This window comes from Schistocerca serialis, chromosome 7 (assembly GCF_023864345.2).
Source record: "Schistocerca serialis cubense isolate TAMUIC-IGC-003099 chromosome 7, iqSchSeri2.2, whole genome shotgun sequence".
Classification (NCBI taxonomy): Eukaryota; Metazoa; Arthropoda; class Insecta; order Orthoptera; family Acrididae; genus Schistocerca; species Schistocerca serialis.
Genome location: NC_064644.1, coordinates 50685328 through 50712571, shown reverse-complemented (window position 1 = coordinate 50712571; position 27244 = coordinate 50685328). Strand labels below are relative to the sequence as shown.

General features: G+C 39.4%; 1 protein-coding gene across 3 annotated transcripts in view; it reads left to right on the top strand.

Annotated features, from left to right (window-relative positions):
- Positions 1-27244, top strand: part of LOC126412500 (anaphase-promoting complex subunit 4) — a 113748-nt gene that overhangs the window by 55195 nt on the left and 31309 nt on the right. For all 3 annotated transcript variants that reach the window (XM_050082123.1, XM_050082122.1, XM_050082121.1), the window contains 4 exons: positions 183-418; positions 9435-9723; positions 21617-21801; positions 23573-23696. In XM_050082123.1, coding sequence (XP_049938080.1) covers positions 183-418; positions 9435-9723; positions 21617-21801; positions 23573-23696 — 834 coding nt within the window. The remainder of the gene's footprint in view (positions 1-182; positions 419-9434; positions 9724-21616; positions 21802-23572; positions 23697-27244) is intronic.

Here is a 27244-nt window from a genome sequence, read left to right as displayed (position 1 = left end):
CATGAATTTAAATAAAAATTTCTTTGGAAGGTGATGGTTGCACATCATACTGTATACTGATACAATGAAATATATAAGTTCTCACAAAACTCTAGCTAGAGGTTAATTGTTTGTTTAAAGTACATTTTTGGTACTATGTGTAGTAATGGAAACACATGTGAAAACACGTTATTTCATTGTAGGTACTTGCTGAGCGGTCAACTGAGCTCCATGACGTGGCTTTGAAGCATGCTGTTATTGACAGTCTGCTGACATACACAGGACTTACAGTCCAGTCTATTGCAGAAGCCTGGGAGAATATTTTGCTTGAAATGGACTCAAAGTTAGCCTCCTATGCTGATACGGTCCCTGAAGGTTCTGTGTCAGCTGACTTCCTTGACCTCCTAATGTTTGGAACAACATCACTTGAATTGGAAAAGTGAGTAATATTGATATATACAAGATCATGATTACTCTGTAAAAAGTACTGCATAAATCAATAAATAACTTATTGCTGACTATTAAAGATATGGCATTATTCAACATTTTATTACTTCACAAGGGTACTGTAAATAATGATACCAGGCATAAGTGGATTGTGACATAACAATGTGAAACCTTTGTCAAACAACATGATGATATGTGCAAGCAGAATAATAGCTAGCTGGTTACATGGTGGTTTTCTTTATTTATGAGGGGCAAGTCAGCACATGCCAGATGACGGGCAGCTGGCCAACATTTACTTTTGGTTGGGCAAGTGGTGCCTCACATTACCGCAGGAGGAAAATCCTGTCTATTGTGAACCATATGTGCTGTCCAATCACGGAAAAGTGGTGGTATGCAGACTGACTGTAAAAACGCTATCACAACATTTTGCGTTGTTCAGATTAGTCGTGATACATCGCGAAGGAATAGAGTTATCAGAAGGCAAAAATGGGAGGTTAAAAGATGATGATGATGAGATGGAGCTGCTGGTCATTAGAGCTTTCCAATAAGACCATTTGTTCCAGAGCTACAGCTAATCAAGAAACCTATTTCACTATCACACTTCTTCATAGAAATGTTATCAGTGATGACTTTTGAGTAATACATAACTTCTCCTGTTGTCTTGTTAAAATCTGCTTCTTTTGTCAAAATGTAGTATAGTTTACAAATATTTATCTCAATAACATTCTAACGCAGCTGAAGCTGAGACAGACTCTTGAGACAACGTATTATTAAAGTAGTAACTCAAGGCAAGACAGATCAGTAGCTCATGCAAAAGTCCAGTCTCGGTTTAAAAATAAATGTATAACTTCACTTATATTGTTTCAAACCCCACAGTAAGTCTCACTTCACCAGTTTATTTATTGTGATCCAACTTACAGGCTATGAACAGTTAGTATTTTAAATTATTTAAACAAATTTCTGCAGGACTCCCTTGCACATCTTATCTGTAGGATAGGTACACTTTCCATATTACCTTTACTGCTTGGCCCCCGTACCTCTATCCCATAGCTGAGATGGGACTCAAATAGTGCAAAATGTATTTGCCTCAGAGTGGTAATGTTTACAAAAAGGTGTCAGTTTTCTTGGAGCATGTATGCTAGTAGATAGCTTTTTGCACATGTCATTTACATGATCAGACCAGAAATTTGGTCAAGTATTCTTTTTTATGTATTCATCACCACTAAAATTTGGTTTTCAGGAGTTTAAGCCTCCAAAGATCAAATTCAGTATGTTGTTGTTGTGGTCTTCAGTCCAGAGACTGGTTTGATGCAGCTCTCGATGCTACTCTATCCTGTGCAAGCTCCTTCATCTCCGAGTAACTACTGCAGCCTAAATCCTTTTGAATCTGCTTAGTGTATTCATCTCTTGGTCTTTCTCTACGATTTTTACCCTCCACACTTCCCTCCATCACTAAGTTGGTGATCCCTTGATGCCGCAGAACATGTCTTACTACTGTATTTACTCGAATCTAAGCCACACCTGAAAAATGAGACTCGAAATCAAGGGAAAAAAAATTTCCCTAATCTAAGCCGCACCTGAAATTTGAGACTCGAAATTCAAGGGGAGAGAAAAGTTTTAGGCCGCACCTTCAAATCGAAACAGAGTTGGTCCATTGTAATATGAAACACAATTTGGGTCGAATGAATGACGATACAGCTACAGTAGTTTGGTTCGAGAAGTAAGCTTAGCAGTTAAGCTTTACCAGATAGCTATTGCTATGTGTCAGGCGCTCCATCCATATTTATACGGGTACCCTTCCTTTTTCACGTGCTTCGTCTGGTTTGAATTGATTGCTTATTTTTCTTCGATCTGATAAGTGTCGTTCTCTTTGTTATAGGTATTTACGTCACTCTAAGCTGAAGATGCATTACTGTACTGTGTCATGCATTGTTTGTCACATTCTGATAATTAGTGTTTACGACCTGTCACCGCTCGCAGCATGGCTTGCTTTTGTGCGTGCTACCGCCGCTTACAGTTAAAAAAAAAAGAGGGGAATCGTCTCATTAGCGAAACAATGGCGAGAGACTGCTATTTGTTGTTACTGACACTGCTGCTTTCTTTGATAATGATCGACAAGAATCAAATAATAGACTGCGTATGATAGAACATGTTCTGAACGAGCGTTTAGTGAAAATTTTTCTCCATTTGAAAATCTTTGCAGACGCCTCTTTAGTACATTACATTCTGCACAGAAATTAGAGTCATCTTAGATTTAAAAATCTAGTCAATTGCCGTGCTTCATTTCTGACTGTATCACTATTAGGCATAAGAATAATACGAATATAAACATGACATGATATGTATATTCTTCCGCGTTTGCTGTCGTCTCACTTTAGTTTCGTAGTTTATTAGGCAGACAGAATTTAAATGAGATAGCAGCAAACACGAAAGAATACATGGCAAAATGTTTATATTTGTATTATTCTTATGGTGAGGAGAATACTGCATGTGATTCACAATTCATAAAAGTTCCTATTAGCAACCACCTCTTCTCAAAGGTAGGAAAAAATTCAGAACATAGAGTTGGCCATATTGACAAACATCCCTAACAGTCTTGCCAGTCGGATTTACGTAGTACATTGAAACGCTGCAACATTCAGAGATAAACAATATGGAATTTGTATTTACTTCGATGGATAATGTATAGAAATGCAGTGGTCGAAACTCGGGGCGGAGGAAAAGAAGCTCGTCTTCCACCTTTTTTTTTTTAAATTTATTTACTGACACAGAGGTTTTGGCGCCAGTATTTATCTTTGTGCCTGCAAAGCATGCCTGTGAAGCGCTACATATATTCGATGGCAGAAGTTAGTTGTAGCAGCACCTACCAACATTTTTCAGAACTTCTGCTTGCTTTGCACTCGATTCTAAGCCGCAGGTGGTTTTTTGGATTACAAAAACCGGAAAAAAAAGTGCGGCTTAGATTCAAGTAAATACGGTAACCAATCCCTTCTTCTAGTCAAGTTGTGCCACAAATTCCTCTTCTCCCCGATTCTATTCAGGACCTCCTCATTAGTTACGTGATCTACCATCTAATCATCAGTATTCTTCTGTAGCACCACATTTCGAAAGCTTCTATTTTCTTCTTGTCTAAACTATCGTCCATGTTTCACATCCATACATGGCTACACTCCATACAAGTACTTTTAGAAAACACTTCCTAACACTTAAATCTATACTCGTTGTTAACAAATTTCTCTTCTTCAGAAACACTTTTCTTGCCATTGCTAGTCTACATTTTATATCCTCTCTACTTCGGCCATCATCAGTTACTTTGCTCCCTAAATAGCAAAACTCATTTACTACTTTAAGTGTCTCATTTCCTAATCTAATACCCTTAGCATCACCTGATTTAATTAGACTACATTCCATTATCCTCGTTTTGCTTTTGTTGATGTTCATTTTATGTCCGCCTTTCAAGACATTGTCCATTCCATTCAGCTGCTCTTCCAGGTGCTTTGCTGTCTCTGACAGAATTACAAAGTCATTGGCAATCCTCAAAGTTTTTATTTCTTCTCCATGGATTTTAATTCCTCCTCCAAATTTTTCTTTTCTTTCCTTTACTGCTTGCTCATATACGTATTGATTAACAGCGGGGATAGGCTACAACCCTGTCTCACTTCCTTCCCAATCGCTGCTTCCCTTTCATGCCCCTCGATTCTTATAACTGCCATCGGGTTCTTGTAAAAATTGTAAATAGCCTTTCGCTCCCTGTATTTTACCTCTGCCACCTTCAGAATTTGAAAGAGAGTATTCCAGTCAACCTTGTCAAAAGCTTTCTGTAAGTCTACAAATGCGAGAAAAATAGGTTTGCCTTTCCTTAACCTGTGTTCTAAGGTAAGTCGTAGGGTCAGTATTGCCTCACGTGTTCCAACATTACTACAGAATCCGAACTGATCTTCCCCAAGGTCGGCTTCTACCAGTTTTTCCATTTATCTGTAAAGAATTTGTGTAAGTATTTTGCAGCTTTGACTTATTGAACTGATAGTTCAGTAATTTTCACACCTGTCAACAAATGCTTTTTTGCAGCTGTGACTTATTAAACTGATGCTTGGGTAATTTTCACACCTCTTAACACCTACTTTCTTTGGGATTGGAATTATTATATTCTTCTTTAAGTCTGTCTCATACATCGTGTTCGCCAGATGGTAGAGTTTTGTCTTAGCTGGCTGTCCCAAGGCTATCTGTTGTTCTAATGGAATGTCTACTCCAGGGGCCTTCTTTCAACCTAGGTCATTCAGTGCTCTGTCAAATTCTTCACGCAGTATCACATCTCCCATTTCATCTTCACTTACATTCTCTTCCATTTCCATAACATTGCCCTCAAGTACATCGCCCTTGTATAGGTCTCTTTAATTTTCCTGTAGGTAGTATCTATCTTACTCCTACTGATATATGCCTCTACATCCTTACATTTGTCCTCCAGCCATCCTGCTTACCCATTTTGCAGTTCCTGCCGATCTCATTTTTGAGACATTTGTATTCCTTCTTGCCTGCCTCATTTACTGCATTTTTATATTTTCTCCTTTCATAAATTAAATTCAGTATCTCTTCCATTACCCAAGGATTTCTACTAGCCCTCATCTTTTTACCTACTTGATCCTCTGCTGCCTTTACTATTTCATCTCTCAAAGCTACCCATTCCTATTCTACCATATTTCTTTTCCCTGTTCCTGTCGGTTGTTCCCTAATGCTCTCTCTGAAACAGTCTACAACCTCTGGGTCTTTCAGTTTATCCAGGTCCCATCTTCTTAAATTCCCACCTCAGATTGTGTTCAGAGTACACATCTGCCGTTGGAAACGTATTACAATTTAAAACCTGGTTCCTGAATCTCTGTCTTACCATTATATAATCTATCTGACACTTTCCAGTATCTTCAGGCGTCTTCCATGTATACAACCTTCTTTCATGATTCTTGAACGAAGTGTTAGCTATGATTAAGTTATGATCTGTGAAAAATTCTACCAGGCAGCTTCCTCTTTCATTCCTTACTCCCATTCCATATTCACCTACTACGTTTCCTTCGCTTCCTTTTCCTACTACCGAGTTCCAGTCCCCCATGACTATTAAATTTTCGTCTCCCTTCACTATCTGAATAATTTCTTTTATCTCATCATACATTTCTTCAATCTCTTCATCATCTGTGTAGCTAGTTGGCATATAAACTTCTACTACTGTGGTAGGTGTGGGCTTTGTGTCTATCTTGACTACAATAATGCGTCCACAATGCTGTTCATAGTAGCTGACCCCTGTTCCTATTTTTTTATTCATTATTAAACCTACTCCTGCATTACTGTTATTTGATTTTGTATTTAGAACCCTGTATACACCTTACATGAAGTCTTGTTCCTCCTGCCACCGAACTTCTCTAATTCCCACTATATCTAACTTTAACCTATCCATTTCTCTTTTCAAATTTTCTAACCTACCTGCCTTATTAAGGGATCTTACATTCCATGCTCGGATCCGTAGAAAGCCAGTTTTCTTTCTCCTGATAACGACACCCTCCTGAGTAGTCCCCTCCCAGCGATCTGAATGGGGGACTATTTTACCTCTGAAATATTTTACCCAAGAGGACGCCATCATCATTTAACTATACAGTGAAGCTGCATGCCTTCAGGAAAAATTATGGCTGTAGTTTCCCCTTGCTTTCAGCCGTTTGCAGTACGAGTACAGCAAGGCCGTTTTGGTTAATATTACAAGGCCAGGTCAGTCAGTCATCCAGACTGTTGCCCCTGCAGCCGTTAAGTACTTGCTCTGCGTAGAAAGAAATGTTATACTGAATCAAGTTGAATGTAGCACGCATAAGGCGAAGTTAATGGAACTAGCTATGTTGTACAATCCAAAAACTACATGTCACCTGGTTGACAAAGTAGCTGATGCTAAAGGACATAGTTTAATGAGGCTACCTTCATATCACGGTCATTTAAATCCAGTTGAAAATATATGCGCCTACATGAAAAGTAAGAAGAAGAAGAAGGGGGGGGGGGGGGGGGGGGGAGTTCAGTGAAGTTCAAATACTGACGAAAGAAGCCACTGCAAATTTTACACCACATGACTGTTCTTGAGTTGTCAGCCATACCAAGAAGGTAGTTGAGGGATTCGTGAAGGACTGTGACAAGTTTTGAGTAATACGTAACTTCTCTTGTTGATATGTTAAATTTGCTTCTTTGTCAAAATACAGCAGAGTGGCACTGAGTTAAAACAAATTTGCAGCACAGTCCTGAAACAGTGTAATATTAAACTAGCAACTGAGGGCAAGACAAGTCAATAGTTTATGAAAAAGCCTATTCTCACATAAAAATGAACATGTAAATTCTTCACTGACATTGTTGCAAAACAAACAGCAATTCTTGTTTCACCAGCTATCGATCATGCTTAAAAATCACATTATTTCATCTGTATTTGTTTGAATATTGTGATATATACAGAAGTTTCACGCATTACTTGGCAAAATACTCTCTTCTTTGTATGCTATCATTTGCCAAAATCTTGTTCCGATATCTCATACTGTTTAAGAGGTACAAGGGGTTTCTTAATATTTCATTCTGGTTGTTTCACTGGCGTGTGCGCACAGCCCTCTTTACATAGACTCCATTTTCTCAAGACTGGAGACAGATAATGATATGCTTTCAAGTTTAAATAATAAAGCAGACTTTAACTTCTTGAGGTAGGTTACCTAATATCAAAAATTCACAATAACTATGACCATTAGCAATATGATAGGCAGTTCTTCACGAAGTTGATGAAATATAAGGTGTATGAGAATGAGAGTGTATTACCGAATAGTTTCTTTAAAATCATTTGAGAAAGATCACAGATCAGCCGGCTTGCGCGGCTTGCTTTTCACGCAGACGAGAGAGCTTGACAGGTACCGTGCACAGTAGGCCCTGTTCACCTGTTCAGTAAACGCTGGCAACTGCGCTTCTCTCCACTCGCAATGTACTCAACTGTCAAAACTCACAACAAATTTACACTCACTATAGTTGCTTGAATATCATCTGGAAATTTTGCATAGTAATCACTTGGAAAAATACTATCCTCTTTGTGTGCTATCATTTGTGAAATCTTGTTTCTATGTATCAGATCTTTTATGAGATATGAGGGACTCATGAACATTTCATTCTCGCTTTTTCATTGGCACACGTCTTCAAGACAGAACACTTTACATACATTCCATTTTCTTGAGATTGGAGACCAATAGCATAGCCATCAAAGCTTAAAGAATAATTCAGTATGTTATATGTATTTATATGCAGCAACCTATGACCTAACACACACCAAACACAGATTCCTAGAGACCCCTAATTCTCCACTGCAACTTTAACAATTTCTTGCAGTAGTTTACCTAATCACTAAATATGACAATAACTATGACCATTAATAAAATGTTAGGCAGGCCATCATGAAGCCGATGAATGAAACAAAGCTGTATGAGAATGAGATTTTTTTTTTTTTACTGAGCAGTTTCTTTAAAATCATTGAAAGATCACAGATCGGACGGCAGATGCATGGCATTCTTTTTTGTATTGATGGTAACTGGTGCTGTCTGAGAATTCCCACTCTGTAAGCTGTGACGTCAGACAGGACTTAACAAGGAGAATAGCATTGGAACTATCATCAAAACACGCACAGCCTGTTAGCAGATGACATAACTTGTAAGGGAGCCATTGTGCGAGTCACCAAGTAAGTGCACTGCAATCGTTACACCACGTAAGACTGGCTTTATTTAGTAAGGTTATTGATGTTACAATTTGCACAGTCGCAAATAAGACACAAAAATTATTTTCAAGAAGGCTTGCCTCCTTGCCTGTGGTTCAGAGTTCAGTTATGAACTGATGCAAAGCTATTCAACTGGCTCCCATCTAACATAAAGAAAGAAATTGTGAATCCCTTCCTGTTCAAAATAAAATAAAAAAGATGCCCCATTAGTCTCTCTTTCTGCAAATTATATGATTACGTAGATTCAAGGATTGCAAGTATCTGTTAGATACACAGCAAGCAGCATGTTCATGGCAGAACTGCGTGGTGTGGTAGTGTAATGTAAACAAGCTTCTGTTATTATAGATGTAGGCAACTTTCAAAAATACTGTTATGATCAAGTAAAATTATGCTGCTAACAGGAGATAAATAGTGGCTCTTAAATGTAACTTGAAAGCAGCAGCTTTTACTGAACAATGGCATTGTGTCATAAGACATAAAACTGAGTTACTAGGCTACATTTAGCTGCTATAAACAATGGTTTTAACAGTACAGTGATACTTGGTTATTAACCCAGTGTACAGCATATGTTTTTATGAGTTTCTTCTCGGTTGTTAATCTGTACCTTGACTTATTCCACATCCCTGAAGGTACTTCTGCTTAGTATCTACACAACATGATGAATAAAAGAAGGAATTAATTAAGTAACTGATATTAACAAATTATGAAACAGAATTTGTAGCCAAGACGTTCCTTCAGGGAATGAAATACTTAATACTGCCAATAGACACATACTAAAGTACACATAAGCAGGGCCGGTTTAAGGCACCAGGCTGAAGGGGGCCACAGAGGCGATCCTAGTGATAAATTTGTACCATGATTAGTATTGAAAACAATCCATTTCCACACTCACAAGGTTTAGGGTTATTTTTATAGGTCTTACTAATCGCTCACGCAACTCCAGTTAATGTATGCACGAGGGAGCAAAGGAGCATCACCAAGTTATGTCACTTTTTTTGGAATAATGGAGGGTGGGGGTGCCAAATGATAAGTCACTTATGTGAAAAAATGGTAAGAATGAAAGTAAATACTGGCCAATAATTCCGTCTCATCATTTTATAGATTTTTGTGTGTGTGTGTGGGGGGGGGGTCTTTTTCTTTTTTTTTACTGGTATAATTCCAAATTTTTCATGTTGTTTGTGGCAAGCATTTAAAATTAAGTTTTATGTGTAAGAACTAGTTACATACCATTGTCTCTCTTCTCCAGATTTCTTCTTCATGACCTGACAGAAAAAGGATTGAAGAAACTTGGACATTCTATTGAACTTAGTTACTCAAATATTCAAAAACTTGTACTGAAACATCTGAATACAGTTGGACAGAGTCTAGCATATCATTTGGCAGAAGTACGTGGAATGTCACGGCTAGAAGACCGCTACAAAGTATTGGGACTTGAAGAAGTTGCCGTCACAAAAGCCATTGCTGCCACTGGAGCATTTCTGGTTAAAGCAACAGAAATACAGCAGGTTATTGACAGCTCCATGAAGAATTACAAGGTGTGTTGAATCCACTTGATGCTCCACCTGAATGTGTTGAGCTTGCTTCAGTAATTTTTCTTCTCATCCTCCATCTTTTACCAAGGGTTGTTTTTTTTTTGTGATGCTGGTTGGGATCTGATACATTGTGTCATTCACTAGTATTTTGTTTATGATTATTTTCTTTCAGTAACACCTAGCACTTAATATAAGTATTGCTGTTGGATCTTACTGGATGTTTTCTGACCAAAATAGCTTAAAACGGCAGGGCCATTAGTCAAAGTTGCCATGTAGTCTCCCAATTTCGGTGCAAACTATGCAGTGTTCTACATGGGCACGATCGCTAATGAGCTGTCTGCGCTGTTCTGACTACAAACCCAACAAAACGCACAGTTGTAAAAGAGATAAAATTTATTAGATCACAGAGTGACATCCACAAGAATACAATTAAAGTAGTTTACACATTTCATACACATCCAACAATTTAGGGAGGAAGGCTAGGTATTGCCATCCACAATGCCTTGTTTGAATACGTGCCTGTGGCAGTGGGCAGCAGAAAAAGTGCAAAAAGTTCCCGATCCACACAGACTGGTATGCACAGATAAAAGAGATTATCTAAAAACAAAGAAGATGTGACTTACCAAACGAAAGCGCTGGCAGGTCGATAGACACACAAGCAAACACAAACATACACACAAAATTCAAGCTTTCGCAACAAACTGTTGCCTCATCAGTAAAGAGGGAAGGAGAGGGAAAGACGAAAGGATGTGGGTTTTAAGGGAGAGGGTAAGGAGTCATTACAATCCCAGGAGCGGAAAGACTTACCTTAGGGGGAAAAAAGGATGGGTATACACTCGCGCACACACGCATATCCATCCACACATATACAGACACAAGCAGACATATTACATTAATATGATAAAAGAGATTAGTATGACAGCAACCCCATCACCCATCAACCCTGGGGCGACTGGTGGACAGGAGCCACCTGAATGTCGGAATCCATGACAAGGGGTGCAAACCTAGGCTACGACAGCAGCAAATTTGAGAGAAGAGGCTCTGGCAATAGACCTGGCCTGTGTCCCCACTAATGACATTGCCTGCTCAGTGCAGTGGGAGACCCTGGCACAAGTTACATGAAACAAACCTGCTGTTGATGCTGACAAAGCCCTGACCATCTGGGATAGGTTGACATAACCAGGCCTGCTCGATCCGCAGAAGGGCCAGGGCCAACAAAGAATAAGGCAGCAGGCCCACAACACAGGGAGGGGCCTCAGTGTCCATCTTAGGATGCAACTGGTTCTGATGGCATGTCACAAGTCAATCCTTGGTGCGAATCATGAACACACTGCGACCGCGCTGGCTATGGACCAAGGCCTGAATCCAGTGAGGTTGCCATCCAAACGACCTGGCCCAGTGCCCAGTGTCAGGTGCCGGGGGGTCTGGTGTTGCTGGGACACACCTGCCTGGCAGCAAGAGGCTGTGCAGCATCCATGGCTGATGGTCACGCAGGTCAGCCCAAATTGGCACCGATCTACAAGAGCTTAAAAAAATAGGAGAACCTCCTCAGCAGGGAAATCTTCTATGTACTTGTGCGTTAGCATCATAAATGTTCAGACAAAAGGTTCCACCTTGCCATATAGCTGCAGATTGAATAAAAGTACCATCACTCGGCAAATGCAATTACATGTACAGAAGTCCTTGAAAGAATGCACCAAGAACTGAGGACCATTATCTGGAAACAGAGTGCAAGGGAAGACTTCTAAGGAAAATATCGTCAACACATCCTTGACAGTCACATATGCTGTTGCAGACTGGCTATGAATGACATATGGAAAATGATAAAGGGCATCAGTTGCCAATAACCAGAAAGAGTATAAAAAAGAACCAGCGAGATCAATGTGGACTCTTTCCCCAGGTTTTATAGGGGCTGGCCCTGGCGAAAAAACAGTGAATAGCACTGCCTGCTGATCTGAACTCTTGCAGCAATCTCCAACTATGTGTTTGACTCCACCCAGCCAAAACACATGGCAGCACACTAGCAGTTTTGTGCGAGAGATCTCTCAGTGACTCTGATGTAATAAAGCAGAAGACCTCCCGTCATGGAGCTGCTGGAACCAGAATGTGGGGAGTAAACCCTTCTGTCAACAGGAGAATAATGCCATCCAAGAGGGAGAGGCAGTGGTGCAACACAAAAATTCTGAAGCAGGCCCAATGTCTGGCCTGACGAACAGTCGGTCTACCTGTGTTGTATCATGCATATGATCTTCTGGAGCACTGAATACGCCACCGCAGCAGAGGCAATATGGGAACTGGTGATTGGGAAGCCATCCTCCATGTGCCTCACCTCCATATTCAGTTACCAACAAAGCAGACCCTCCTCATTGAACAACAGATCAGGACCCATGGGGACTGGGGTAGAGCATTCATGTTTGCATGTTGCAACATGGGCCGAAAGTGGGTCTTATAATTGTACTGGGAACAGAGGCCATCATTGAAGACAATGAGTACTTTTGTCTGGTAAGGACATCAACAGGCTAAATGGGGAAACCAAGAGCTCATAGTCAGCAATTAAATGGAATGTTGCACCAACAAGAACAAATGATTTCTTTCAGGCAAAGACTATAGCAAGAGCTTCTTTTTCTACCTGAGAATAATTTTGCAGAAACAAGTTTAGCGTTTTTGTTGCAAAGGCAATAAGTTGTGCAGAGCCTCTGAAGGATGCTGGGCCAAGATTGCCCCCATCCCTTACTGGGATTTGTCCATGGCTAGGACCAAATGCTTGTGGGATTGAAATGTTGCAAGGTACGGTGCAGAGCAAAGACTAACCTTAAGCTGCACAAAAGCATGCTCACAGTCTGCAGACCAGATGAAAGGAGCACTTTTCCAAAACAACAGATGTAAGGGGTGGGCAATAGTAGTCGTTAAGGGAATAAACTTGTGATAGCATGCCACTTTTCTAAGAAAAGCCTGAAGTTCTTGTAGATTAAACAGGTGGGGCAAACCAAACCCATAATAGTGGCAACATGTTGTTCTGTGGGGTGCACACCCTGTCAGAAAATTTCATAACCAAAATGAACAATGGAAGACTGGAAAAGTGAGATTTAGGGAGATCACATGTGAAGCCCATGGCCTGTAAAATGGTAAACAAAGGATAGATGTTACTTAGGTGATCCTCTCTGGCAGCACGTGTCAAGATGATATCATCGAGATAGTAATGTAATAAGCGACAACTGTCGTAATCAGTTTTAAGAAAGATGGCAGGCTCTATAGTGACCCCAAACATTAGCCGTTGATATTGATAGAGGCCAAAACACATATTAAGCACAAGCAACTGCTTTAATGCCTCGTCTAATGGAATCTGAAGGTAGGCTTTGGCCCAGTCAATTTTTGGAAAGAATAGTCCCCCAGCCAACTCTGTGAGCTACTCATCCAGGTGAAGAATGGGACAAATGTCTGTGACTGCCTACACGTTAATAGCAACCTTGAAGTTGCCACAGAGCCAAAGCTGATTGAGCACTTTCTTTACAGTCACTAAGGCTTTAGGCCATTCACGTAAAGAAATTGAGCTAATCACTCCCAATGGTGTTAAGTGATCCTGCTCCATCTTAACGTGGTTGCGTAAATTTACTGGCATTGGCTGTGCCCAGAAAAAGTGAAGACAGGCAGAAGGTTTGAAGTTGATGCATGCCGTCAAATTGTTTGCACAGCATAACCCTGGGCCAAGCAGATTTGAAAAACTCAACACAAGGAGTCCAGTTCATGATAAGGCATGTGGTCTGACATCAGGTGCAACACATGAACAATAGGTAAACCTAAAGTAGCAAAGGCATCTAACTCGAACAAATTTTCACTAACCGCATCGTTAACCACCAAGTAAGTAATTGAATGGACAGCTGACTTGTAAACTGTGTAAGCCATTAATAGGAATAGGGTGTTGTTAATAGGTTACCAGCTGATTCTCAGTATGTGCAAATGGTGGGGACCCTAGCCTGACGTACGTCTGTGAGCTGAGTAGGGATGCTGTAGGCCCTATGTTGATTTGTAGGATTACTTCACCCGCACTTCAATGAAAAGTTTGTTCTGGGCTGCAGACAACAGCGAACCAAATGACGCAACAGTATGAATATCGATGTCCATTGATTCCTGCAATTACTCATCAGGGAGGGGATCGTCATGCAGCTGCTAAGTGACCCCTTTTTTTTTTAAATTTTCTTTTTAAATTACTTAATTATAAAAAAGGCAAGAGATCCACAGCTTGGGGCAGACTGCCATTTCCTGCTGTACTAAACAAGAGGGTCACGAAAGAAGGAAGTGGTGTTTGCTGTACCAACTGACGTGTTTGTCCACATCGGCCTAGTGGTGTTTGTACTGCCGCTATCTCCTCTTCACCAGGACATTAGGCCTGATGCACTGGGCTGCACGCTTCCAACTATGGCAGCTTCACTCCAAGGCCATGAAATGAGAATGAAAGACTGTGCAATACTCAGAACCTCTTCTAATGTAGAGTTCTCAAACTGAAGGGAACGTTGAATCACCTCCTTGTCTGGGGGCAAATAAATGATATGTGTATCTTACCATGGCATTCGCATACGACTCCTGAGACTTGGCCATAACGAACTGACACTTTGAATGAAGCTCAGCCAACCAACTCGACACAATTGCTGCAGTTATTTGTGACATTGGTAGAATTCAGCACACACAGCAACCATGTGTATGCGTTGTTTGGTAGGATGACAGCAAACTACACAAATTGTCAAAAGAAAGTGAGGCTGATTCCTGCAGCAGAGCTAACTGTCACAGTAAGTGATAAGTGCGAGGTTGTATCCAGAATAAGAAACGAGCCTTACAGACATCCATACCGACTGCCAGGAACACCATGAAATGTTAGTGAAGTGGTTTCGTGTAAGCATCCTAGACTTCCATGGATCCATAATATGGGGGGGAATGGTGGTGTGTGAACAACCGTTGGCTGAGCCTGGATCAGCAAAGTCAACAATTGTTCTGACAGTCGCATGCAACTACTGCTGTAGCAGAAGTGTTCATGGAAGAACCAAACGGCAGAAAACCGCAGAATCTGAAACACACAAAAATTTGTTCATCGGTGTCACCACTTGTGTTCTAACTAGGGTCACAAGGAATCAAACCTGTAAAAGGAATATAATTTATTGGGTCATGAATTGGCATTCGCAAGAATATAAAGAAAGTAGTTTACGCATCTCGAACACATTTAACAGCCTAGGGCTCAGAGGCCTGTGCATGCCCTTATAAAGAAGTTATCCATGTCACATGTCACTGGTGTAGTGCTGCACTTACATGACAGACCTGGTGACAGTGGTCAGTGACAGGGCAGCCCCTGGTGGCTGCCTAGTGTAGTTGCGGGTGCGCCATTTGAATGTCGGCATGCACTACGCTTGCTGTAGTGGCACAAAATGCCCGCTGTGGGCTGTAGATGTAGTAACCGACAGGTTACTACATGTCCGCATGAATAACCACTGCCAAACTGTAACAGTGGACAGTTAGACCACCCGATTGCCAAGCATGCCACACAACACTGTGTACTTGAGTACAGTGACTGCTTCCCACCTGGATTCTTCACACCAACAACAGTTTTTCTGAATTTCACAGTTGTAAATTGTCTCTAACTATGCATCTCTCATTCCTTTAAGCCCCCTGGCCTCAACCTGCCTCTGTCCCCTTCCCTGCACCCACTTCAGCTTCAATCAAGCCTGCTATACTCCCAGCACATCTGCCTAATCCTTTCCCTTCTTGCTTCTCTCATTGGGAGAGTAAACATCACAGATGATGTAGTGAAGAATCATATGCCACAACTGCAATGGTCTGGTGGCCAACCACAGGAATATAATGTGGAACAAGTGACACTTCTCCAGTTGGGTGTTGTAAAAGTATCTTATTGCTATGGGGATGAAGGAAACAGAAATTGAAATACTCAAAAAATTTTGAGACATGAGGACACCAGTCATGTTTGATGGGAGCAGACGGTAAACAATTTGTTTGGTTACAGCTGAATACTCCAAATGTTATGTCAATCAGTGGGAAAATGAAAGTAATAGATCCAAGTCACAAAATTACCGGGAATTTTTATTGTTAAAGCAGGTGACCATTCCTAGTTAAGAAATAGTGATTCAGTCCTGTACAGGTGTACTGTAGTACAACACACAGCTTATTGCCCTGTAATAGCTCTGAGACTGCTAAGCATAATGCCTGCTTGTACAGATGGATGACTGTCAACAATATCTAGGGAATTATTTTTTAAAAGCTGTTGATTTTCAAATTGTTTACAAAACAACATTATCCCCTTCAAAATATTCTCCATTACATCTAATACATTTCTCCTGCAGGAGCTTCCACTGTTCAAAATATTTTCTGTAGTCATCTTTAGAAATGGCTGACAGGTCTCACCTTTTTTTGAGTTCTTTAGTGGTGTTAAATTGGTGTCCTTCCATGTGTGGAAATAATGAAAAGTCACACAGAGCCAGGTCATATGAGTAAGGTGTGTGGGGCAGCAGAACCGTGCCATTTTTAACCAAAAACAGTCTATCAGAGATGGCTGTGCTGTTGTTGTTGTTGTTGTGGTCTTCAGTCCAGAGACTGGTTTGATGCAGCTCCCCATGCTACTCTATCCTGTGCAAGCTTCTTCGTCTCCCAGTACCTACTGCAACCTACATCCTTCCAAATCTGTTTAGTGTATTCATCTCTTGGTCTCCCTCTACGATTTTTACCCTCCACGCTTCCCTCAAATACTAAATTGGTGATCCGTTGATGCCTCAGAACATGTCCTACCAACTGATCCCTTCTTCTAGTCAAGTTGTGCCACAAACTTCTCTTCTCCCCAATCCTATTCAATACCTCCTCATCTAATCTTCAGCATTCTTCTGTAGCACCACATTTTAAAGGCTTCTATTCTCTTCTTGTCCAAACAAGTTATTGTCCATGTTTCACTCCATGCAAATACTTTCAGAAACGACTTCCTGACACTTAAATCTATACTCGATGTTAACAAATTTCTCTTCTTCAGAAACGCTTTCTTTGCCATTGCCAGTCTACATTTTATATCCTCTCTACTTCGACCATCATCAGTTATTTTGCTCCCCAAATAGCAAAATTCTTTTACTACATTAAATATCTCATTTCCTAATCTAATTCACTCAGCATCACCCAACCAAATTCGACTACATTCCATTATCCTCGTTTTGCTTTTGTTGATGTTAATCTTATATCCTCCTTTCAAGACACTATCCATTCCGTTCAACTGCTCTTCCAAGTCCTTTGCTGTCTCTGACAGAATTAGTGTGTCATCGGCGAACCTCAAAGTTTTTATTTCTTCTCCATGGATTTTAATACCTACTCCGAATTTTTCTTTTGTTTCCTTCACTGCTTGCTCAATATACAGATTGAATAACATTGGGGAGAGGCTACAACCCTGTCTCACTCTCTTCCCAACCACTGCTTCCCTTTCATGTCCCTCGACTCTTATAACTGCCATCTGGTTTCTGTACAAATTGTAAATAGCCTTTCGCTCCTTGTATTTTACCCCTGCCACCTTCAGAATTTGAAGGAGAGTATTCCAGTCAACATTGTCAAAAGCTTTCTCTAAGTCTACAAATGCTAGAAACATAGCTTTGCCTTTCCTTAATCTAGCTTCTAAGATAAGTCGTAAGGTCAGTATTGCCTCACGTGTTCCAATATTTCTATGGAATCCAAACTGATCTTCCCCGAGGTCAGCTTCTACCAGTTTTTCCATTCATCTGTAAAGAATTCGCGTTAGTATTTTGCATCCGTGGCTTACTAAACTGATTGTTCGGTAATTTTCACATCTGCCAGCACCTGATTTCTTTGGGATTGGAATTATTATATTCTTCTTGAAGTCTGAGGGTATTTCGCCTGTCTCATACATCTTGCTCACCAGATGGTAGAGTTTTGTCAGGACTGGCTCTCCCAAGGCCTTGTAGTTCTAATGGAATGTTGTCTACTCCCGGGGCCTTGTTTCGACTCAGGTCTTTCAGTGGTCTGTCAAACTCTTCACGCAGTATCGTATCTCCCATTTCATCTTCATCTACATCTTCTTCCATTTCCATAATATTGGCCTCAAGTACGTCACCCTTGTATAGACCCTCTATATACTCCTTCCACCTTTCTTCTTTCCCTTCTTTGCTTAGAACTGGGTTTCCATCTGAGCTCTTGATATTCATACAAGTGATTCTCTTTTCTCCAATGGTCTCTTTAATTTTCCTGTAGGCCTAGTGAGATAAGCCTCTACATCCTTACATTTGTCCTCTAGCCATCCCTGCTTAGCCATTTTGCACTTCCTGGTGATCTCATTTTTGAGACATTTGTATTCTTTTTTGCCTGCTTCATTTACTGCATTTTTATATTTTCTCCTTTCATCAATTATGCAGGTGCATTTCTTGTTGGAAGAACCAGTCTCCTGTCTGTCACAAATCAGGTCTTTTTTTGATGAACAAGACAATTCACTCATCTCTGACAGTTGATCAATAGTCTGTCGACAGTCTCTGAACACAAGCTCTCGAATTTTTTCAATATTTTCGTCGATTTGGATGTCCAGAACGAGTTTGTCATCAGACGACATGTTGCCATTTTTAAATTTATCAAACCATTTGTACACTTGAGTTTTTCCTGTAGCATCATCCTGGTAAACGGTTTTCAACATTAAAAAAAGTTTCAGTGGCATTTTTACTGAGTAGAAAACAAAATTTCACAGCTGCACGTTGTTCACTTAAACTTGCCATCATAAAAAATGAAACAAGAACAAAATGGCACCAGCAAAAAAAATCACTGCTGATGAAGACAAGAAGCCAGGTCGACAATACAGGCGCCACTGAACTGGCAATGAGATGTGCTATACTCATCTAGTGGCAGAAATGTGTAATACAGAGGCTTTGCCCATGGCAATATTGTTCTGTTTTTTTGAGTACCCCCTCGCACAATGTGGAAAGGTTTGAAACCTGTTGTTAAGCCAGGGCACTGCACACAGTCTGATGATTAGGAACTTTATCACTATGTCTCCTATCACTGTCGGGCACCAGGACTCGAATAGGCTTCCTCTGAGTGAAGTGCCACTGCCCTAGTGTGTGTTGACAGCCTTGGATTCAGAAGATGATAGCTACGAGATATGGTATGATGTTGGATGTTGCTTCTGTGGTTAAAAAGATCACCTTATTTTATATTTAAAGAACTGATTGGGGAGGGGGGCAAATGTTATGCTACAGCTACTCCATAACAGAGTAAACTCAGCTTGCAGGATGGTACTAGAAAGCTAAGAATTATGGAAGGTATGACCCATAGGAAACTATGAAGTAATGCATGGGCAGACCTTATATCACAAAAAAGTTCTGTATTTACATAAAATAATCTTGTTGCTTGAGGCTATAAAAATGATATGTAAATTTTCAACAATGTAGGAAAGGCAGATTGGTATTCACCACAAAGAGAAGGAAATTAATTGCAGACAGACACGATGAAAAGGAATACTAGAAATATTTTCAGATTATGGACGAAGTTCTCCTTCAAAAGTAGAACTTTCACACATTCACACAACAGCAACTCACATACACATGGCCACTGCCACCAGGCACGAAGATCTGAGTGCACCACCTAGACTGTTGATAATAGTCATTTGTGTGTGTTCCTGTTGTGTGAATGTGTGAGAGTTCTACTTCTGGAGCTGAAAATATTTCTAGTGTTCTTTTTCATTGTGCCTGTCTGCAGTTCAATGTCTCCAGTGTGTGGTCGGTATCAGTTTATCATTTCAATATTGTTGTTATTCCACCCTGGACTTCCTATTGTTTGATATGCAAATTTTCTCCATTTAAGAGATAATGTTTCAAAACTGCTGAAGTCAAATGTTATATATAACACTGAGGAAGAAATGGTGTTTATGTTGGTGTGCAGATGTCCAAGACAGAAGCTTCTGTAATTAACTGTGTTTGAAAACTTTGTTAAACCCCACTCTCTCAAAACACAGTCGGTCAACTGCCGCTAATACCGTATTTACTCAAATCTAAGCCGCACTTTTTTCCGGTTTTTGTAATTCAAAAAACCGCCTGCGGCTTAGAATTGAGTGCAAAGCAAGCGGAAGTTCTGAAAAATGTTGGTAGGTGCCGCCACAACTAACTTCTGCCGCCGAATATATGTAGCGCTACACAGGCATGCTTTGTAGGCACAAAGATAAATACTGGCACCAAAACCTTTGCGTCAGTACATAAATTAAAAAAAGAAAATGTAGAAGACGAGCTTTTTTTTTCTCCGCCCCAAGTTTCGACCACTGCATTTTCATACATTATCCAACGAAGTAAATACAAATTCCGTATTGTTCATCTTCGAATGTAGCAGAATTTCAATGTACTACGAAAATCCGACTGGCGAGACTGTTTGGGATGTTTGTCAATATGGCCAACTCTACGTTCTGAATTTTTTCCTACCTGTGAGAAGAGATGGTTGCTAATAGGAACCTGATGAAATGTGAATCACATACAGTATTCTCTTCACCATAAGAATAATACGAATATAAACATTTTGCCAATTATTCTTTCGTGTTTGCTGCTATCTCATTTAAATCCTGGCTGCCTAATAAACTACGAAACTAGAGTGAGACAACAGCAAACGCGGAAGAATATACATATCGTGTCATGTTTATATTCGTATTATTCTTATGCCTGATAGTGATACAGTCAGAAATGAAGCACGGCAACTGGCTAGATTTTTAAATCTAAGATGACTCTAATTTCTGTGCAGAATTTGATGTACTAAAGAAGCGGCCGCAAAGATTTTCAAATGGAGAAAAATTTTCACCTAACTCTTGTTCAGAACATGTTCTATCATACGCAATCTATTATTTGGTTCTTGTTGATCATTATCAAAGAAAGCAGCAGTGTAAGTAACGACAAATAGCAGTCTCTTGCCATTGTTTCGCTAATGAGACGATTCCTCTCCTTTTTTTAAATTGTAAGCGGCGGTAGCGCACACAAAAGCAAGCCCTGCCGCGAGCGGCGACAGGCCGTAAACAGGCACTATCAGAATGCGACAAACAATGCATGACACATTACAGTCATGCATTTTCAGCTTAGAGTGACGTAAACACCTATAACAAAGAAAACGGCACTTATCAGATCAAAGCAAAATAAGCAGTCGATTCAAACCAGACGAAGCACGTGAAAAAGGAAGGGTACCCGTATAATTACGAACGGAGAGCCTGACGCCTAGCAATGGCTACCTGGTAAAGCTTAACTGCTAAGCTTACTACTCGAACCAAACTACTGTAGGTGTATAGTCATTCATTCGACCTAAATTGTATCTCATATTACAATGGACCAACTTTGTTTCAATTTGGAGGTGCTGCCTAAAACTCTTCTCTCTCCTTGAATTTCGAGTCTCAAATTTCAGGTGCGGCTTAGATTCGGGAATTTTTTTTCCTTTATTTCGAGCCTCATTTTTTAGGTGTGGCTTAGATTCGAGTGCGGCTTAGATTCGAGTAAATATGGTACCTCTGAGATACTGATAAGTCACTGTATATATTTTATAACTCATTGAAATATTCTGAATTTGTTTTTCAATGTCTAGTGTTGTGTTGCCTGGTTTTTTATTCTTAAATTTTTCCCATGCCATATTATTGTTGTTGTTGTTGTTGTTACTGTCATCTCACAATTAGTACACTTGAACAGTTGAACAGCATTTATGCCAGGAGATGGAAGATACACAATAATAACAAATACTAATAAAAAGAACAAAAGTTGATATGGAGTAGCTACTCTTTGGCAAAGGAAAAATTACAGTATTTTTGGTCTTTAGAGAATTGTCTATACACAGATTCTGGTTTATACACCTGACAAGTAAATATCTCTAAATTACAATGTAACTGTCCATTTTCATCCAGGCATTCTTTCGCTGGCTGTATCTTGCTATTCTGAGACTGTCTGAAGAGCGCATCCCACCTGAAATATCTAAAATATCACAGCAAGAACTAGCATTTATAGCAGATTTCTTGTATAACCTTGATGATCCATCAGAAAAACCTGGAAGCCCTACTGCTACACCAGGAGGCTCAAAACGAAAACACAGGTATTGTTGATAATAATCGATATAATTTTCTTTCATTTAACAAACTTTGTTTTCTTTGTGTAATTTAATACAATTTTGGCAGTATATCACAATTCAGATTTTTTTGTCCTCTGTATTGTAATTGTTTTAATAACCATTCTTATGAAGCTGATCGTTATTCGTAATCTCACTATAATTAAGGAGTGAGTCACATTGGTGATTGACTGTAAGAAATGAAAGATGTGTGTATATCTTCACACGGTACTCATATGCCCCGCTTTTGTAGAATGAAGACTTCTACTTAGCTGCACTGCCTCAGGAAATAAAAAGAAATAGAAAAAGTACCCAAGGTAATGCCTTTACCTACAAGTCAATGGCAGATACCAGTAGTTGAGCTTCCTTTTTCCCATGAAAGATGCCTATCCTCATAGTTCAAATTTAATCTGTGTTTCGTCTGTAGACTTTTATCTAATTTACCTGTGTCTAAAATCGGACATTTCCATAACATGTGCTCTTCCCCCGTCCCCTTGGGACTTTACTCTTCCCATTACAGATTCCTCTCCTGTGCCGATCTCGTCATCTCAGAATAGCACTTGTGACCCACAACCTCAGTTACTTGCTGAGTGTATTCCAATCTCTGTCTTCCTCAGTAGTTTTTGCCGTTCACAGATCCCTCTAGTACCATGGAAGTTATTCTGTGATATCTCAATTGACAGTATTTTCTGTATGTTCTTTTCTTCCTCGGTTTTGCAGGAAACCATTTCATTCCTTACATTATCAGTCTACCTAATTTTCAACATTCTTCTGTACCACCACATCTCAAATGCTTCGATTCTCTTCTGTTCCAGTTTTCCCACAGTCTGTGTTTCATTACCATATAATATTGTTGCGCCAAATGTACATTCTCAGAAATTTCTTCCTCAAATTAAGGCCTATGTTTCATGCTAGTAGACTTCTCTTGGCCAGGTAAGCCTTTCTTGCCAGTGCTACTCTACTTTTTAGGTTGTCCTTGCTCCATCCATCACAGGTTATTTTGCTGCCAATGTAGCAGAATTCCTTAACTTTGTCTACTTCGTGACCCCCAATTCTGATGTTAAGTTTCATGGTGTTCTCATTTCTGCTATTTCTGATTAATAGTTTTCAGGCAAACCTCCACATACTGCTACCATAGTTTTCTATTGAATATTTATTAGCAGTAAAAACCTGATCACAAAGTTCACAGTTCTTGAAGAATAGCATGGTACGTATGGAGCAGACATTGTCATTGTTTTAACACATGGCCTTATTGTGTAACACTTATTAACGGATGCATTGTTGTTGTTCTAACCAACACAGATTTCTCGTCTGAAACTCGGCCGTAGATTGACTATCTCGATACCAAAAATCGGGCCGTTATATATCCTCCAATAATAGGTGCTGAAACTACACATTGTTCAAAGTTTAATTTACAAAAATTACAATTAAAACTTAAATCGTTAAATTAACTGAATACATCGAAAAAATTTATTTTTTTTTTTCACTGAAAGAAGTAGTGCTTACATAAAATTTGTGTACTCTAGCAATTAAAACTCTTTTTCAGATCATCTGATGCCCACCAAATTCCTACATATTTATTTCTATTTCAAGTTTTCCACTTTGTAATGTTTCCTTGCCAGAATGAGTGAACAGAACTTGTCAGAACAAATGTTAATTATAAAATATGAATTTTCGTATCTTCTATGACTTGGATCTAACTGAAATTTATTTTTGTTTGTAGTATCGTTACTTATATCAACTTAAACATACTCTGTAGGTTCAACTTAGAGCGTCTGGGACAGTATCTGGTAGACTCTGAGCTGACATGCCCACCACCAGCAGAAGCAACTGCATGGGCAAGATTTCTTGCTGGAAATCCTGTAGTAGCTGAACACCCATCAGTTAGTATACATTTAAATAAATAATCTTATCAATCATTTACTGGTATAGTAACTAAAAGCAGGTCAAACATAATTATTAAAATGCTTAAGAAATTGAAATTTGCTGTAGTTTGCAATTTCTTTCTCAGTTTTGTTTTAGATGTTGATACAGAGGTAATACTTTTGTCATCTCCTTTTTTATTGCTTTTACTGTAACGTTCTGAGGCTGTATTTTTCAAGCAATTATAGTATATCTGAATGACTGTTAACCAGTCATGTTGTTTATATTGTTAGTGATATTGGGAGCCTACAGAGACTGTATTAATTTAATATAAAGAAAGAAACTTCATTCAAAATTGATCATATAGAATGAACATATAGATTTTTGGATTGTAAAGCCCTGATGCATGGTAGTTTGAATGTATTGCAGGCACATATGTTGACTTCATGTTAAGCACTTGGTATGTAAGTTGTTGCATATTTATACTTTCAAAATCTTCAATGCTGTGGAAATAGTTGTTACAACATAACACAACCAAGGCAGTATTGGAAAAATGTTAAAATCAGTAATGAATCAGTTTTTCAACATCTTGCAAAATATTTTGAACATGACAAATGTTGCCACATGCTGGTTCCACAACTGTTCACACTGATTTGTAAAGTTCCCCAAACCGAGGCGGCAGTAGAAATGTTGCAGCTGTGTCAGGCCAATCCAAATAACTTCTTTAACTGTCTAATCACCATGGATGAATGCTGTGTGCATCACTGTTACCTTAAGACAAGGAAGCAAAACAAGCAGTGGAAACACGTGACTCACTGCAACTGTGAAAGGGAATGGTCAAATCACCATCGGGCAAGATTATGCTGAATTTTTTTTGTTACTGTAATGGTGTGTTGCTAACAGGCTATTTTTGTAAAGGGCAAACCACAGAAGCAAACTTTCCTGATGAGGTCATGTGTAGTATTTATGGTTACACATCACATGAAGTTGTCTGTGTTGGTTTTATTGCTACATGACAACGCCTCAGTGCAGGACATAGTCACATCTGCTGCTGCTTTGGACTATCAGATTTTGCCTCGCCCCCTATGCTCCTGATGTGCACCCAGTGACTTATTCCTTTTTCCTCAGATGAAGAGACATTGTGAGGTAGCCATTTCCAGAAAGACAGCAAGATGATTTTTGAGGTGAAACTTATACTAAATAGCAAAACTGCATACTTGTACAAGGGAGGTTTGATAAGTCTGGTAAATTTTCATGAAAGAATGGAACATTTCTGTTGCACCTTCATGGTTGGTAAGCTTAATTATTCCAAGGATCGTATAAAGAATTTCAACACTGTACAGCGTACAGTTCATTGTTGATATCCGTTTGAATTGACCAGTATCTCGACTGTGAGTGAAAATGGAGAAAACTGCGTTTTGTGCTGTTATTAAAAATTTTATTTGAAGGATTGGACTGCCACACTAATCAAAACAGAATTGGATGAAGTTCACACGGACTCTGCACCTTCATTAGAGAACATGTACTTTTGGATTAATGAATATAAACATGGGCAAACAAGCACAAAAGACAAAGCATGCTCCAGCCATCCAGTTGAGTTCACCACATGGGAAATCATTGAAAAAACACAGTATATGGTAATGCAAGGGTGCCAAATAAAAATTTGAGAGACAGCTGAGACTGTAGGCATCTCAGCTGAGTCAGTGCATAAAATCCTGCATGGAGAATTATCAGTGAGAAAGTTGTTTGCAAGGTGGGTGTCACAATTACTCACAGTCGACCAAAAGCACATCTGACATGGCACTTCAACACAGTATCTGGCGATATTTAATCGCAGTCTGCAAAACTTTTTGTGTCAGTTTCTGATTGTTGATGAAACCTGGGTCCATCATTACATGCCAGAGCCAAAACAATGGACAAAACTGGTGAAAGTGCACCGAAGAAGGAAAGATCATTTTGTCAGCTGGTTATGTGATGGCCACAGTTTTTTGGAATTCCCAAGGAATAATCCTCAGAGATTACTCGGAAAAAGACAGAACCGTAACTGGACCCTATTATGCTTCATTGTTGGGTTGTTTGAAATTTGTGTTGGCTGAAAAAATGATAAAGGTTGGCACAGGAAAAATTCCTCTTTCACTAGAATAATGCACTATCCCACAAATGAGCGATAACAGTGGTGAAAGTGCATGAATTGGTCTTTGAATTGGTTCCTCATCCACCCTATTCACCAGACTTAGCCGCAAGTGACTTCATTCTGTTCCCTAATGTGAACTTTGGCTGGTGAGGAAGAAAAAGTGATAGTGACAGTCAGTGATTTTTCTGTGGAGTGTGACACAACCTATTTTTCCAGTGGGATGAGAAAGCTGGGATATCGCTGGCCCAAGTGTGTATGCCTCAAATGACACTTTGTCGAGATGTAAGGTGAGTTGTTTACAAAATAAAATGTTTTTCCTTGCCTTTTCATCAAACATACCAAATCACCCTAATACATCCTAGGTCTGTTCCAAGTCATATATAATTGATAAAAATGTGAAAAATATGTAAAAATCCTCCAACCGGTTGCATAGGTTTTCCATATACCTTGACCTCACACCACACCATTGTTACTTACGTTTTACTGTTTGAATTTTTGAAGAACATTATGTCTTATATTTTAATGTATGACTTGAGCAACTCAGCTCTTAAATTACTGTACATCTTTGATGATATGTTATTCATGTAATTACCTTACCTTCTGATGAAGTCACCCTTAGAGGTGACGAAACCTGGTCAAGGTATATAGAAAACCTATGCAACTGGTTGGCAGATTTTTACATATTTTTCAAATTTGTGTATACGGTTGCTGCAGACGTCAGCCATGTTCAAAATTGTATGCTAAAAATGTATTGTACAGGAGGGTCAATATGTATAGAAGTAACATCACCACCCATTTCTTATTTGATTACCTTTATGTAATTAAGTAGTTAGTTAGGACATTTACATCACATTCAGGACATTGATGAACAAAACAGAATTAAGGAATCAGGCTCTGAACCAACTCATTCCTCACCATTGTGTAACTAATGGACACTATATTGTAGTAAAACTTAAAACTAAATTAAAGAAATATCTCTTTGGCAACTCTTACCACTCCATTTATGATTAGCTTCGCAGAAACTTATACTGTTAGAAGTTTAGTGTATATTATAATTAAGAGTAGCTCTATAATACAATGAAATTTCACAATTTTAAGTCATTTATTGTATTATGCTTAATTATCATGTAAATTCTTGACTTCTTCACACATGAGACCCCTTTCTATAGGATCCATGTACTATGCCTAATGTAATTAAGCAAGATTTCATAGTTCGTACAAAACATTCTTTTTATTCACATTCTGTGTGTGCATGAGAGAGAGAGAGAGAGAGAGAGAGAGAGAGAGAGAGAGAGAGAGAGAGAGATTCTCATCATGCTCTCTGTTACACCAAGAAAGAATTCAGTTCCTTATGTCAGTATTATGAGAAGGAAAGTTGCTACTCACCATATAACAGAGATGCTGATCCACAGATAGGCACAACAAAAAGACTCT